A 16,439-nucleotide genomic window follows, 5' to 3' on the forward strand; every position below is an offset into this window, starting at 1 on the left:
TTCAGATATCCAACCAAATCTGAATTTGTTTTAACCCCAGAAGCCAGGAACACTTACTTGAGTACAAATATATCCCATGTCCTATAGTGTTTGTGCCTTTAAAAACTATTGTAAATTGTTCTTAAATAATGTAAGTATATTGTATAAATTATGATAAATAAAAATATTAATAATTGTACCAAGTAAGATTGATACTTAAAAAGAAACTAGAAGTAACTTTTTTTGTAAAGAAGATAAGCATTCCTAAGTTTATCTGCATTATAATAAGTAGGGTGTTCTTTTTTTTAACCTGTCTACGTATAATACACATACCTGGTAGCAATTCTTGGTTATTTCTTTGTAAATTTTGTGGCTAGTCTTTGATAAAGGTCCTTTTGATGCTAAGCAGTTACTAGGCTATTAAGAATATTCTCTATTCCTTTCCCCTTCTTTGTGCCTAACAGATCCGTGCAGTTGGCAGGCTAAAAAGAGAACGCTCTATGAGTGAAAATGCTGTTCGCCAAAATGGACAGCTGGTCAGGACTGACTCCATGTGAGTAGAACCACTAAGCATTGTATCTCCTTCATTAAGTTTTCTCCATATACTGTCTGTCCTATCCTTTTCTAAATAATTTATTTCCTTTTTTAAACTCTCAAATATTAAAAAAAAGAGGAGGAAGTGTATGTTTTATGCCTAAGAACCTGGAGAAAAAAATAATTCTAATAGTGTTTGAAATCTACTATACATTTACATCAACTTTATATTTTTGCAATACTCTTTATAGCCTTAAAGTCTGACCATTTTGTTAGTTGTGAGAATTTTTCAATCCTGTTATCCTCTTCTATGTGTATGATAGTCTTCTATAAATATGATTTGCTTATTTTGGAAATCTCCTATAAAGTATACTTAAGAAAAATTGATAAAAGTAAGTGCTCAGTTCTATGTAGCCTTCCAAAATGCTTATCTAGCATATAGGTTGGGGGGAAAAATATAAAATAAAAGGAAAACAATTTATTAAGGAAGCATCTTTATTTTCAAGTTACTCAGTTTGTCATAAGATTATCACAGGATTAGCCCTTTCCAGCTCTGCTTCTTATGAGCCATGGTAAACAATGTAGCGTAAGCAAGTCGAATTTTTTTACTTTCCAGGATTAATTTTTAGCTCTCTGCCTACTGAGTCATTGAATTCTTGGATCCCTTTCATTTTCCAAAAATTTAAATACATTAACAGACTATTTGTGTCAACCTTTCTTGCTCATTTGGTTACATTATACCCTGATCTTAAAGCTACCCCTCTATAAGATGTTTTAAATTGGGCAAGTGCTTTTTGTTGTTTTATTAAAAGTAATGGGTTTTAAAAAATAAAATAACCCTTTAAAAACTGGTCAGAATTTTAAGTCTCAAAGCCATTGATGATTTAGATTGTTAATGTAAATCAGTGTTTCTTCCTCATTAAATTTTCAGTCAGTTTTCATAAGCTCATTCACCATCAACCATATTTGATATCAAGCATCATATTAGCTTCTCAAACTGACTTTTATTTTTGGCCACACGGCACATGGGATTTTACTTCCCTGAGCAGGGATCAAACCTGCACTCCCTGCTTTGGAAATGTGGAGTCTTAACCACTGACTGGACCACCAGGAAAGTCCATATTAGTTTCTCTGGGAACGGCCAAAGAATCAGATGATACGTCTCTCACAGAGCTTGCAAATCTAGGTAAAAGCAAAACATTTAAATTTACATACAAATAACTAGAGCACAATGCAATTATACTATTTCTGTTAAACCATATCAAGTTCTAATTCAGACTTGACTAAAGAGTACAAGGATGCAGAAGGGATTTTGATAGGGGTAGGATCTCTCTTTTTTTGTGTTAGGTGCAAAGGAGAACTATAACAGTTCTCATTTCTTGGGGAAGCTTTAAATGTCTCCTCAAGTAGTTAGAGTTATTCTGAAGGGGTATATAGGAAGATAGTAAGTTTAAAAGAATATATGTCTCCTTCAGGGAAGGCCTATCTGCAAGGTTCAACCATTATTAATATGAAGTTTTTATGATAACTGTATGTTTCCCTGAAGGAACCTGGCTTACAGTGATGTCAGCCAGTCCATGGAATCTGTTTTTCTAGAATATATTCGATTATGTTACACAAATGGTGAAAAGACCATATAATTTATGGTGAAGGTAGCTTCTTGATATTTAGTACCCTCTCAGAATGATTAAACTTACACCTGAGGGCTTTTGTTATTTTCTATTTGTAATACTTTCTAAGGCACCAAAAGTTTCTAATAAACTTTCCTATTATATAAAGATATGGCTTATTGTTTAGGTCCGTAATTACTTTGAAACTTCCCGTTAGTGAAATAAAAACAGGACTGTTTTACTATAGCATCATTTTTGGGTTTTTCCCCCACAAAGTATATATTATTGATAGCTGAGTTAAGTTGAAGAGAAAGGAAACAGCTCTATTATATATAAAAACCAGCCTAGTGAAGTATGATTTACAGTAAATGATGAGTTCATAGATATTTTTGCAGTTACCTATAATGTAAGTCCTCATAACAGAAAAGGTTAACAAAGTTAACTAATATTTGAATTCTTTGTTTCTTTAAGTTGCCTTAATGGCATTTTTAAATAAAACAGAATCTCATGTTTTAATTTTTGGTAGTAAAAATAACATGAATATTTAACTATACAATTTTTGCAATGAAATGCTTACATTACTCAACCATACTTTTTGTTTTAGTAGTTATTTATGTTACCGTTACCTGGTAACATACTTAACCATCTTTTTGTTAATAATGTAACCTTGCCCTTTCTTCTCCTACCATTATTAATTTTATCATTTATAATTGTACTCATCTTTAAGAATCTACATTGAGTGAACTTTAGAATTTTAATATAATGAGCACATTATGTATTTAATGTTGGCAATGTGGTAAGGAAGAAACTATTAATATAACATGGCTGTATTTTACCTCTACCAAAGTAATTATTAGGCTCTTCCTGTCTTTACCTACTGTAGTCTTTTCTTTGTAATGTGAGATTACTTATGTGTCATTGTGCACGAACCATTGCCTGCCTCCACTTTATTTATTCCTTGGCTTTAAGAATAGAAGTCTATATGGGTATAAGAGCAGAAACACTGGCCTTTGTTTTCTTATTTACCTGCAAGAGACAATAGGATTGATTATTGTCAGCTATTGACACAGAAACGATTGACCAGTAGAATCGTATTTAGCTTTCTGTTTGTGTTATAAAAGCTGAATATATAAAAAGAAGCATAATTATTATTTAAGGTGGCACAGATCAGATTCTGCTCCAAGAAATAAAATTTCAAGGTTCCAGGCACTGATTTCTGCACCGGAGTACACGTAAGATTTTATCTGCTCTGCTTTTCACAAATAGGAGTTGTTCTAATTTTGCAGGCTTTTTGTTATACTAATATTTCACCAGGTAATTGGCATGTAATGCCCTAATTCTTTTACTGTTTGGCTTTTTAGTACCTCTGTTTCAGGATTTCTCAAGCTGTCATCATACACTTTGTCAAGAAAAGAAATAACTAGACCAAGGAAGTTATGTATGATTTTGGGTATAAGGGTGAAAGTAAAAGGGAATAATTTACACCAAGCATCCTTTTACATTTCCTTCATTTTGCTTTGGTTGGCACATTAGTCCTCTATAGATTCAGTTGAACGAGGTTCAGTGATCCCAATCTTTTCGAAAATTTTAGCATACTATCTTTTCCTGTTCATTTTCACCCAGAAGGACAAAGAGTCTGAGTGTAGTTTGTCATTAAGTTTTTTTTTTAATTCCATAGATTAAAATTATGCTTTGGAAGAATATTTTGAGATCATTAAACCCACTCTTTCTGTACATGTGCTAGAACTAGGTGTGGGAATGACTGGCCTCCTAAGGGGAGGGGGCACTTTGGCGTGCAGTATAAGATTCATCAGCTAATGTAGTTCTTAAGTATCAGAAGCCACTCTGGCAACCAATGATTTTTCTCCTGTTCTCATTCTCTTGTTATGCTTCTAAGAACTAGTCAGTTACCTTAGTGGCAACAAATTAAAGCTTTCTCTCTATTTAAAATTTCAACAGAAATGGTACAGAATTTGTGTTTCACTGAGAATTTTTTCTCCCCCATTTTACTGTTTTACCTTTACTGTATTTTTGGAAGAGGCTGGACCCTCACCAAAGAGATAATCCTCACAGTTTGAGAAACACTGTTCCTATGACAACCCACGCAGAAAGAGGTGTTTGACTTTGGACTTACCTTGTAATAATGACATAGTTATGCCAAGTAAATCTTTTAAGTTTGAGTTCTGACATTGGCTAGTGTTGTTTACTCAGCAGTTGTGTAGTAAGATTTCCTGTAAGCATGAGAGAGAGCTATTACTAATGAAATAGCATGGTAAATGTAAGTGCTTTCTTCAAAATGTCCTTACCTTTTTTTTTTGCGATACATGGGCCTCTCCCATTGCGGAGCACAGGCGGCTCCGGACGTGCAGGCTCAGCGGCCATGGCTCACGGGCCCAGCCACTCCGCGGCCTGTGGGATCTTCCCAGACCGGGGCACGAACCCGCGTCCCCTGCACCGGCAGGCGGACTCTCAACCACTGCGCCACCAGGGAAGCCCGAAAATGTCCTTATCTTTTATGAAAGAAAGAGATAAAACAGATTTTGCTGTTTTATAACATTACTAGGATCAATTTATCATCAACATGCATTTTTATTAAATTACTAATATTATACCTTCCGCTTAAATAATCTCAGTGCCTTCGCAATATGTTTACTTTTTCACAGTAGTTCATGCGTCAAAACAAACAAACAAAAAAGCCAAAAAGTCAGTCCACTTTGGTTGGGTGGATGCGTGGACAGAGATGAAACTCAACTCTGAACTGTTTCCTGTCACAGTTGATGCCAGTGCTGGACATCCCAGCTAGCATCAGACCAGTTGCTAAAATGGGGCTTATTCTTTTTAGATCTTAAATTTTTTTTTGAATTTTTGAATTTTATTTTATTTATTTTTTTATACTGCAGGTTCTTATTAGTCATCCATTTTATACACATCAGTGTATACATGTCAATCCCAATCTCCCAATTCATCACACCACCACCACCACCCCTGCCGCTTTCCCCGCGTGGTGTCCATACGTTTGTTCTCTACGTCTGTGTCTCAATTTCTGCCCTGCAAACCGGTTCATCTGTACCATTTTTCTAGGTTCCACATATATGCGTTAATATGCTATATTTGTTTTTCTCTTTCTGACTTACTTCACTCTGTATGACAGTCTCTAGATCCATCCACATCTCTACAAATGACCCAGTTTCGTTCCTTTTTATGGCTGAGTTCAAATTTTTTTATTTGTAAAGAGACTTGCAAGACTGCTTAAAGCTTGAAGAAGGAAGAATTGCTAGACTGTTTCTTCTAATTTGGGTGAACTGTGGTCATCTTATGATTTAATCATTCAGTTCATCTGTAGATAGAAATAAATATTAACAATCAAGGGCATCTAATCTATATGTACACTGCCTAAAGTGTTGTATAAAATGCTTCCTACTCTGTTTTTGCTGTTTATGAAAGATTGCCATGTACATTAATGAAAAGTCAGATTTCTTACTAATCTTTGAAACTAATTTCTTTTCAGAAACAACCTGAAGTCCAAATATGTTTTTGATATTAGTCTTTGATGAAATATCTTTACTAGTATTGATGAAGACTTAATTTAACTTTTATCTTTCTTCATAAACATGTTTTCTTATTAAGTTACAATTACAGACCATGTAGGATTTTTTCCATTTAATACCATATTCCAGTTTTATGTGATCATAGAATCTTAGAATTGAAAGTGATCTTATAGACTGTTTTTAAAACTCAGTCTTCTGTGCATTCCATGTTAAGAATTCCTTGCAATTAATCTGAAAATAATTTATTCTAGATTACCTGATTTCCTGTGCAGGGACAGGAAAAACTTGTACTTTTAGAACTTAAATAAACAATTCCTACTGCTTATTTCTGACAAAATGAGTTCTATCAAAGGAAGCCTTCTGGGCTTCCCCGGTGGCGCAGTGGTTGAGAGTCCGCCTGCCGATGCAGGGGACACAGGTTCATGCCCCGGTCCGGGAAGATCCCACATGCCGCGGAGCAGCTGGGCCTGTGAGCCGTGGCTGCTGAGCCTGCGCGTCCGGAGCCTGTGCTCCACAACGGTAGAGGCCGCAACAGGGAGAGGCTCGCATACCGCAAAAAAAAAAAAAAAAAAAGGAAGCCTTCTTTCCTTTTAAATTTTAATGGGCAAAAATGCATCAAACTTTTTTCATGGATTTGGATTCAGTTTGTCAGCGTTTTTGCTGTAAGATTATAATTCTAAATATTGATCATTATAGACTTTAATATGTATGTAGCTAATTTATTTACTAGTACAAAGTGATATGTGAAGTGTTCAATTTAGCCCCAAAATACGAAGACAAATGCTTTAATTATATCAATAGATATTGTACTGATTAGTGTTTTAAAACTTGCTTAAGTATAAATTTATCCAGGTATGTTGGCACTGCTATCAAGAAGAGTGTAAGATGGATTGCCTGTTTATGTTGACGCAGAACTGGCCACTCCATTCCTGCCTCTGGTGACACTTTTCTAACATGAATTCAGTCTGGTTTCTCACAAAGAGCAAGAGCTTCAGGTTTTCTCCATGCTGCCTAAAGAGAATTATGAGTGCAAGGCTAGTACCTAGACTTTGAGTCCCAGATATACTGATTCTTTTACTCTTCTTGGATACGCAGGGTGGGTTTTGCCAAGTACCGTGGGTCAGTTGATAAGCTATATATATATATACTGTTGTTGATACGTTATATATATTACAGAAGATTCCTAGTCTGTGGACAGATGTTTAAGGTAACCATCCATGAGCCTGCGTCTGAAAAATTGCATTTATCTTGACACGATTAGGCCTAATTCCTATGGTGAATCAGCCCTGACAGATTAATTTCTCAGTATGCCAAGATTTGGCTTAAATCTTTGTCTTTTAAGTAGTCTTTGGAAAACATGGTTTTCATGTTTATTGTACTTCTCACTTTGGATCATCAAGACATTGAAAGTTATTCACAAAATTGTGGAGAAGATTTTGTTTTTAATTTTCTGGGACTCTGGGAATAATATTAGACGACAGTTACCCCTTCAAACATTATTGCCCTTATTTTGTGGTTCCCAAACAAATACATGTTAAGTTAGAAAAGATTTACACAAATCAAAATAAAATCTTTTATCTTTTCAGTTGTTCACTGTCTGCTCCACTTTCACCCTTTTGTGCAGAATACAAAAGGATGAGGTTTAGTCTAAGGTGTTCTTGCCCTGACACTGAGAAAAAATATTGAGCCCACTTCCCATAGTCCTCTTGTAACAAAACCTCTTACAACAAACCAGATGCCAAGTCCATATATCAGTTAGATACCTCATATGGCTGATCATGCTCTAACATTAGACAGGCCTCTGAAAGTAAAGAGTTCAGGTTAGAATTGTAAAATTGCTTCATTCAAATGCTCTCAGCTTTTAGGAGGTGCTGTCAGGGGAGCCAAAGAAATTGTGGATCGCAACTCACGTGTGAAAGAATGGTTAAGATCACTGTCACTGAGCAACCCAGAAATAGCTGTTTAACATCCATCCTTACCTTTTCATTGTATTCACAGAATTGGGAGTAGTTTTATGTTTTAGTCATTTAGCTACGGAACATATGCTTTAATGTAATTAAGTAATCAAAATGCTTTTGTTACCTTTCTGAAACTTTAATTCATCTTTAAATTTACTCGTCATAAACTCAGATTGCTTCATTGTCTTTGTGAAGTATTTGAAATGGCATTTTCATGGAATCACTTTGGATTCATGTGTGTAAACCTTGACGCCTATATACCAGAATTCTCTATCTGACTGTTCTGCCCATCCATAAGTTGCAGTGCAGTGTTGTTTGTTAGAGGCTTGGTTTACTGAATTGGAAGATACACACAAAGCAAAGAATGCCGCTTCTCCGAAGCTGGGGGTTGAATATACTCCTTGCCGTAGTTCTCTTCCCTCTTAAAGTTGTTCTTTCATATTCAGTTTGTTCAATTTGATGTTTAAAGCCACAGTTACAGATACTGCATGGTAGCCTGTTTTTTGAAGCAATTTAATATGTTTATTAACTTCTTTGGCTTGACTCTTTTGGGGGAAAATGAAGGGTGGGAAAAATGGGCAAGAAAACGATAATTCTTAAAATTTGGGGGAAATTTTGGGGAAATTCTTAAAATTTTAATAATTTTAATAATTATTAAATTAAATAATTATAAAATTAAGAATTTTAATAATTCTTAAAATTTTGGGGAAACTGCTGAGCTGAAGTTTTATACAAATCTGACTTGAGTGTTTTTCTCTTCATTTGCTGTGCTTGTATAAACAGTGTGACACCATCGCCACAACAGGTTCGGGTTTGTCCTCCCCGTATGCTACCTGAAGATGGAGCTAATCCTTCCTCCGCTCGTGGCATTTTGTCGCTTATCCAGTCTTCCACTCGTAGGGCTTGCCAGCAGATCCTGGATGTGCTGGATGAAAGCCGCAGGTGATCGGCCCTGTGATTCGCGCCAACTTTACCGCCTGTCTTTTGGCTCCTCATGAGTGGACTGTGGTGTCTTCCTTTTATGTTCGCGCCTTTGTCTCTTTCTCAGATGCAGCGGTTTAAAACAGCTTGCTTTGCTTTCTTTTAATTTGAAATTATTGTCCAAAATTCACATTTCACAAGGTTCTGTTAGCTTCTCTTCAGTCAGGGAGGGAATTCAGTTAATAACTAATTATACATGGGAAGTATAATGGTTTTTTTCCCAAGACTTTGTTGACCTGTTTTTAAGTACCTGATTCCATTTTTGGATATGCTGAGGGGTACTTTTGGATTGAGTGTGTGATGTTGGACTGAACTGTACTCATTTTCTTCAGTAAGTCTTTTGATTCACTCATTTATGTTACTAATGTGGTTGGATTAGGAAGCAAATCTGAGAAGATGATATCAGTGTAGCTGCCAGGACGATTTTTTTCTTTCCTCTTAACTAGGGATTTCCACACCTGTACTGAAAATCCCAGGTGCTGTTGTCTTTTTAATGCTGATTTTTTTTCAGTATGGATAGTGTATCTAACTTTCGAACATCTCCAAGTAAAATCATTAGTAGTGTATACTTAGACTTTGTTCATTCAAATAAATTTTTTGCCATTATTTCAAATACTTTTTTCTCCTTGCTTCATTACTAGATGGTGTTTTAAAAAGATGGAATTTGGGAGCTTTTTTGGCATAGTATGAGGAAGGTACAGTCAGTTTCACTTCAACTCTAAACATTTTATGTAGTAACTCTGTGAGTCAGTGTTTGAATTTTCATGATCATTTTTTTAGACTGTTAATTTTGCATTTTGAAGAATTCCCAATAAATTCAGCTGGCCCTTCAGTAAACCTTTTTTGTTACTTTAGGAACTGATATGTCTTATGACTTGCTCTGAACAAACTTTTTATTAAGTGCTTTTGACCCTCACATAAGCCCCAGGTGTTTCACCTCCTGCTGCTCGACTAGTGTTTCTGACCCTTCCCAGGGCTCCCATACGTGTGGGTCCAAGGACTTAAAGCTGTACCAGAAAGAGCATAAAAGAGAAAACTCATGGCAGGGGGAAAATTATATATACATCTATGGACATATGTATTCATGTATAGGTGTGTATGCATGTGTGGGTGTGTGTGTGTGTGTATATATATATATATATATATATATATATATATATATATATCCTTCCCCAAAGGTTTAGAGTCCCTCTTATCTCTTTGAAGCTTCAAGGACTATCTTAGGATATTTGGAGCCTGTAAGAAGCATCATGGTTCAGAAGAAAAAAACATGGATCAAGGGAGGGGGTCAGATTTAATCTTGATCCACCCCACTGAACAGCTATAGCTACATGATGGCCTTGGGCGAATTGCTTAGCTCCTCTGGGCCTCATTTTCTTCATCTATTTTTAAAAAAGAAGGGTAATACTAATATTAACCTAGTTTTCTGGATTCTTATGAGGAATCTTCCCCCTCTCCTGCTTTTATTTAAGATATAGGGATAATGACTCAAATTCTTTATTTAGTGTCATGGGAGATCCTTAAAAAGATATTGAATATAAAGTACCTGGCACCTGACTAATATTTCCAAAGCCCTGTTTTCTCCTCCCTCCTTAACATAGATTTATTCTTCACCAGGTATCCTCTTTAACTTTTTAATTAAAATAGGTCCTTAGAAGAGACTGGATTATTAGGTCAAATTACATCATATCAAATGCTATTATAGTGAAAATATCTGAATGAGAAAGATGTTTATAAATCCTATATAGATTAAAAGCTAGATGACAAAGCCCCAGTATGTTAAAATTATTTGTCCCATCCCCCTACATATAGACAGTTCAGTGCAGTATATGGAAAAATAGTTGGATTTTTTTACTCCTTAATGGAAAGATTTTGCCTCAAGCTCACAAGTACAAAAATCTTACTAATTATAAAATTTACTTTGTATTCTTTTATTTATAAAAAAACTATTTTGAGCTTTAAGTGATTTTTTTAATTGTAATAAATTGATAACGAAAATTCCCTTTTTTGGGAAGGAAGTATCTTTTCTTATTCACTTAAATGAGATTTTTAAAATTCATAAAGTAGTTGTATTAATAATTCTTTGCTCCTGGATACACACCTTGGAGCCTGGAGGATTAGATTCTCATTAGTGTTATTGGATGCTTTCAATTTTGAAAGTTTTTTTTTCCCCGTTGCACTGAAATCTCTTATGATCAGATGTTCAGCAGGATTTAATCAGAGTTGTAAGTGCCAAATCAATTTTTATTTCTACTACGAGAACTGTCTAGCATGACTTACCAGATATAAGAAATAGGAATGTGAAATTTGGATAATGTTCTATTTGCATGACTATAAAATAATACTGCTTATAAAGTTTTAAGTGCTTTTATGTTCCTTGCTCTGTACATCATTTTTTTTCCTTTCTGCTTTTTATTCCTGGCTGTTACGCTAATGCAATATCTTATCTTTGGTCTTAAGCCATCACATTAGGTATAGTTAAATTAAGTTAGAACTATTTGGCAGAATGAAAGAAAAAAACCTGTCTGCCTGTTTTATTATCATAAAATAATGCATTTTCACAGTTGTTTGGCATGAGAACTATTTTTAGTTTATACTTTGAGGGACACTGTTGAAAGGTTTATGTATTTTTGTTTTCTCATCTTGAGCACTTACATGATCTAAAACCAAGTTCATCTGAAAACAAAGTTAAATCCTAGGTATACATTAGAAAAGTTTATTTACATAGGTCAGTGCTGTGCATTTGGAAAACTGAGGTGTCAAAAATTCACCAAAACACCTGGGACAAGCACCAGGTGTGTTCTTTGGATTTAAAATGCTGTTTAGTCCTTGCTGGTTATGAGATGCTCATGTCTTCTGACACCTGCTAGAGCTCCGTATCTCACTCGCCAATGCAAAATATTAACGTTTTTAAAAAGAAACTTAGTCCCTATGAAAGAACATAATTTAAGTATTGACAGATTAGTCATGTTCAGCATGCTTAAGTTTTACTTTTAGAAGGAGCTTGAGGGACTTCCCTGGCGGTCCAGTGGTTAAGACTCCACGCTTCCACTGCAGGGGGCGAGGATTCGATCCCTGGTCAGGGAACTAAGATCCCGCATGCTGCGTGGCATGACCCAAAAAAGGGGGGGTTGATTATTTCTTTAACAGATTATACTAGCTTTGAATGAACAGAATAAGAAACCAGTATGTAAATAATTTATATTTTTTGCAGGTATCCATATAAATATATTATTTGGAAGACCTAGAAATGCAAAGTTGCAGTTGAAACAGTGTTTGTTATTTATCATTTTTAAATTTAAATTTTTAATTTTTAAAATATTCATATAATTCCTGATACATCCAAACTGTTTACTTACTGTAGAAGTTTCCTTTTTTTTTAGCAAAGAAACATATTCTACTAAGTCAGACCATTTATTTACTCAAAAATGTCAGTACACAAGTTAATGCGGGAACTTGTAGAGCCTTGAATCTCATTCCCTTTTGCCACTTTAATTACAAAGCATATTTTCAAACTTAAAAAGATTTTTTAATGTATTAAGTCATAGTTAGAGTAGAAAGTGGTACTTGAAGTTTCTAACTTTGCCAAATACCTCTCTAATTTACTTTTATATTATATGTGTCAATTGCCAGTGTGAGAAGACAAAATGAAATACGTTGTGAAAGGTAACTGTGTTATTTTCTGGCTCTGCATCATAAAAGGGGAGTCTCTGGTGGAATATGTTGAATATGGCAGCTCCTTTTGAGCAATGTATGATTTTTTTAGAAAAAGCTTTAGGTGACAAAGCGGTGGCTTCATTTTTAACCTTTCCTATGTTAATGTAGTGTAGGATTGTAGTTAAGTAAGTTTTCCTAATGTCACAGAATAAATTAATTAGTAGGATGGGATGAGTTGAAAACCTGTCTCAAGCATATGTAATTTTTCACTGTTCTTTAGCCAACAAAATAGAAGTCTAACATCTGACCCAAAAGTCTCTTATCCTGTAGGCTCTGGAAATTTTCTTTAAGCACCAGTAGTGCCTTTAGGAAACATACAAGCTAAACATTAAAATTTTCTTGTATAAACTGACCTGACATAAAATAGTGATTTGTATTGTAACCAAAATTCTACAGCTGTGCCAACTTGCAGGGAAAAAATAGTGCATTTGGTACTAAGTGTTTACTGTAAGAATTGTCTTGATACTTAAATTCAGACAAAACCTGATCTGTCTGTAGAGTAGGAGACATTCAAAATAGAATGTAATAATTCTTCAAATCCTTATATGGGTTCTATACCCCAGTCTCCTTTCTCTGGTTATAAATATTGCTGATTACTTTTTGGGGAATTGACCAGTGACCACATAGAGCTTTTGTTTTCTGATTTAAAAAATAAAATAAAATTTATTGGAAAGGTTACTGCTTACCTAGGTAGAGAACTAATTGTCCTCTAGAATCAAAGTATGTACTCGGTGAAAATCCAGTGCACCTTAATCTTCATTTCCAGCAGTCCTGTATGTCACTTCTGGTTGTCTCAAGGTCAGACTCACATATTTGATTGCACTTCCTCTAATGTGCTGCAGTATGCCCCTCAGAGCATGTCCCTGATCTCCTTAGCTCCAGAGCTGAGGCTTGCAGTTTTGCTCTTGAGAGCTGAGGGTTTGAATGAGACACAGCTATATTAAGGTATCAGGCACTAAGCAAAATTAATGAGGTGGGAGGCAAGGAATTGTGAGAAATGGGAGTTTCTTGAAATTTTTGAGATAGAGCTTTGATATCAGATGAGCAACCATGATGATGCAGGTGCTACTAACCAGTTCTTGACATGCTTCTAAAGTTGCTGGTGATTTTTTTTTCCAACTAGAAGAGAGAAAGTATACATTTTGAACAGAGTTGTCCTCTGTCTTGAATTTCATAAATCAAAATATAAGCACCAAAAAAATTATATGCTGGTGCTATTTTGTTATGAAAAACGTAGGTTCCCTTTGTTTTTTACCACACTGTAAGATACTAAACTTATGAAAATCATAAAGTGGAGGACAGTGAGACAAAGATACTTGAAGTGTTTGAAATATATTGTATTGAAACATACAAACATATTTGACATTTATTTGTCTTATTTTTGTCTTATTTTTGCTTTTATCTTGTTACTCTCTGGTTCCTGATTCTGTCTTGTGCCTTCTCCCGCAAAAACCCGCCTTAGACCTGTGTTGCGTGGTGGGTCTGCTGCCGCCACCTCTAACCCTCATCATGACAACGCCAGGTAAACTTTGAGACTTTGTAATTACCAGGGTAGAGAGTTGACTGAACGTGTAGTTTGCAGGACGTAATGCATGTAGCAGCCACGCCTTTATATTATAGCTTGAATCTCTACAGCTTTTCTCTGAGTACATCCTGTTTTTCTCTGAGAACAGTGAGTCTAATCATTCATGACATTTGGCCAAAAGAGTATAAAGAAAAACAGTTATGATACATTATCATGGGAACATCAGAGACAGGGTATTTAAACATGGTTTTAATAGCTTATTGGCGGTCATACTAAAACACAGAAAAAAATAATCTTAAACCTTGTTTTATGTGCATCATTTTAATTGTTGCCTGAGGTTCTGTCCAGCATTTCCTTTTTAGTTGTTAATTGTCTGTAATGTCACTTTCAGTGTGTAGATAAATGTGTGTGTAAAGCATCATCTTAAATTGGGGGAAATCAGCATTGGTAACCTGAGAAGGTAAATGTTTAGAAAGAGAATTTAGTTTTAAGAATTTTTGTCATCCGTTGATTAAGCTTTTCTCTCTTATTTTTGTCCCTTTCACACTTTCAGATATGCTTAGCCTGAGTAGTTATTTCTTCCTGTCATGCACAAGGACAGATAGAATGGCACATACGAATGCTTTGAGGTTCTCAGGTGCCAAAATCTCATTTCCCAACTTCTTGGGTTAAAAAAAAAAATAAAAAATTGGTTAGTATTTACAGATAGCATTTCTGTAATTTTTTCAGAGCCAGTTTTATTTATTTTAAGCAGAAATTGATTATCTGTAGCAGTAGATTTAAAACTGTCAGCAGGGGCTTCCCTGGTGGCGCAGTGGTTGAGTGTCCGCCTGCCGATGCAGGGGACACGGGTTCGTGCCCCGGTCCGGGAAGATCCCACATGCCGCGGAGTGGCTGGGCCCGTGAGCCATGGCCGCTGAGCCTGTGCGTCCGGAGCCTGTGCTCCGCAATGGGAGAGGCCACAACAGTGAGAGGCCCACGTACCGCAAAAGAAAAAAACAAACAAAAAAAACTGGCAGCATTATTTCTATGATGAGAGGAAGCAAGCTGGCACGTTCATTTTTAGGCAAGAAAAGAGGGAAATACTGGTTTCTCATTAATACTGAATTCAGGTTAGAAAATTGAAAAGTGTGTCCTTAGGGGTCCCTTTCCACTCCGCTGACTTGTTTCTTTTTACAATATTAACTCAGTCCGTTTTAAGTTTTTCCTTGTGCATTTCTCGTAAGTTTGTGATCCTTTTATTTTTCTGTGAAAGTATTTTCAGGCAGTGATCTGACTTAGATTTCTTACAGTTTTTAGCTCTGATCAATACAGGTTTTAGTTTTAAGTCAAATTACACAAGTAAAGTCTTTTGTCATATCCTTAGATTTCTTAGCAAATGAAGATTTCCTTTACAGATATTTAAAACCTTAGTTAGTTCAGGATCTAAATTGTGGGGAGTCCCTTTCAGTTATACTTCATTCTCTCTCTTCAGTCTGGGTCCCTTTACCTTTGAAGCAATTGCTTCTACTGTTTGTTGTTTTTTTCCCAATTATTTATCTCATGTATGACCTCACAGAAATAGAAGAGTTTTATTTTGAGGATAAAGTGTAGAGAAGAGGAATCTTCAACCCTTATGTTTTCCACTAATTGTTTAAGAATTCTGCTTAATGTTCAAAGGAATAATTAACTCAGATGTTTGTAAAGCCATAGTTCTTAGCACCTCCTAACTTAGTAGCTAACTTCTCTATCTGATGCCGTTACTCTCGGTATTCCAGTATATTTGCTGTGTTCCCATGAAGGAAGGGGCAGATTAGGAGAAAGTAAGTTAATTTAGCCCTAAAAAGAACATTTAGAGATTGTTCTAGATTATCTAAAGTCAGTACATACCATCTATCATTGAAACTGCAACCTGTGTAATTAAAATCAGCATTCAGAATGATGACACTGCAGGATTATACAATTAAAAATTGTTTTATGTTATTTATTAAAGTATTTTTGAATTATTTTCAGTGGCATTTGTAACAAAAGGATTTTCTGAATAGACTTGTCTTTAACGTGTCTGGAGGAAAAATATAATTCTCTTCATACACGTTTGTGTGGTAATATGCTTTTTGTAATAGGGACTTGCTTGAAATATTAAAAATATCAATATTACGCTCTATGTGCCAACTCTGTAGATTACATAGGAGTAACTTTTAAATTCAGTTTATTTATGATCCACTCATTTGGAAAAGTTAATGTGCCATTTTACTGAAATAACCATACAGGATTCAAATAGTAAGGATATAAATATACGAGGTGAATTATATGGTATGTGAATTGTATCTTAATTAAAATATATTTTAAAAGTGGAAATCTGGGCAAAGAGGAATAATAGCATTTGTGTGCATTTGTATCTCAGAAGTTTATTGTCATTCATTTAAAAATCGGTGCGCCTTTAGAAGTAACTGCATTTGAACAAGAAATACTTTTTAATGTTTCTCTAAGGTTTGTCTTAGTGGCTTTCCAGTATTATTTTATACACCGCTTCTTAATTATAGTATTTAAATTCTGGATCTGAATGTAGTGACAGGATGTATTCAGGTGATTTTATAATTGCTTCTAT

The 16,439-nt window shown here is 35.1% G+C and overlaps 1 protein-coding gene across 12 annotated transcripts in view; it reads left to right on the plus strand.

The window, feature by feature from the left end:
- Nucleotides 1–16,439, plus strand: part of MFF (mitochondrial fission factor) — a 40,326-nt gene that overhangs the window by 15,885 nt on the left and 8,002 nt on the right. For 5 of the 12 annotated variants that reach the window (XM_082841192.1, XM_082841185.1, XM_082841190.1 and 2 more), the window contains 5 exons: nucleotides 444–532; nucleotides 3,281–3,355; nucleotides 8,413–8,571; nucleotides 12,244–12,276; nucleotides 13,790–13,849. In XM_082841192.1, coding sequence (XP_082697318.1) covers nucleotides 444–532; nucleotides 3,281–3,355; nucleotides 8,413–8,571; nucleotides 12,244–12,276; nucleotides 13,790–13,849 — 416 coding nt within the window. The remainder of the gene's footprint in view (nucleotides 1–443; nucleotides 533–3,280; nucleotides 3,356–8,412; nucleotides 8,572–12,243; nucleotides 12,277–13,789; nucleotides 13,850–16,439) is intronic. The other 7 variants (XM_082841193.1, XM_082841187.1, XM_082841195.1 and 4 more) reach the window with 5 other exon arrangements.

This window comes from Leucopleurus acutus (genome assembly GCF_964270905.1).
Source record: "Leucopleurus acutus genome assembly, chromosome: 6".
NCBI lineage: Eukaryota > Metazoa > Chordata > Mammalia > Artiodactyla > Delphinidae > Leucopleurus > Leucopleurus acutus.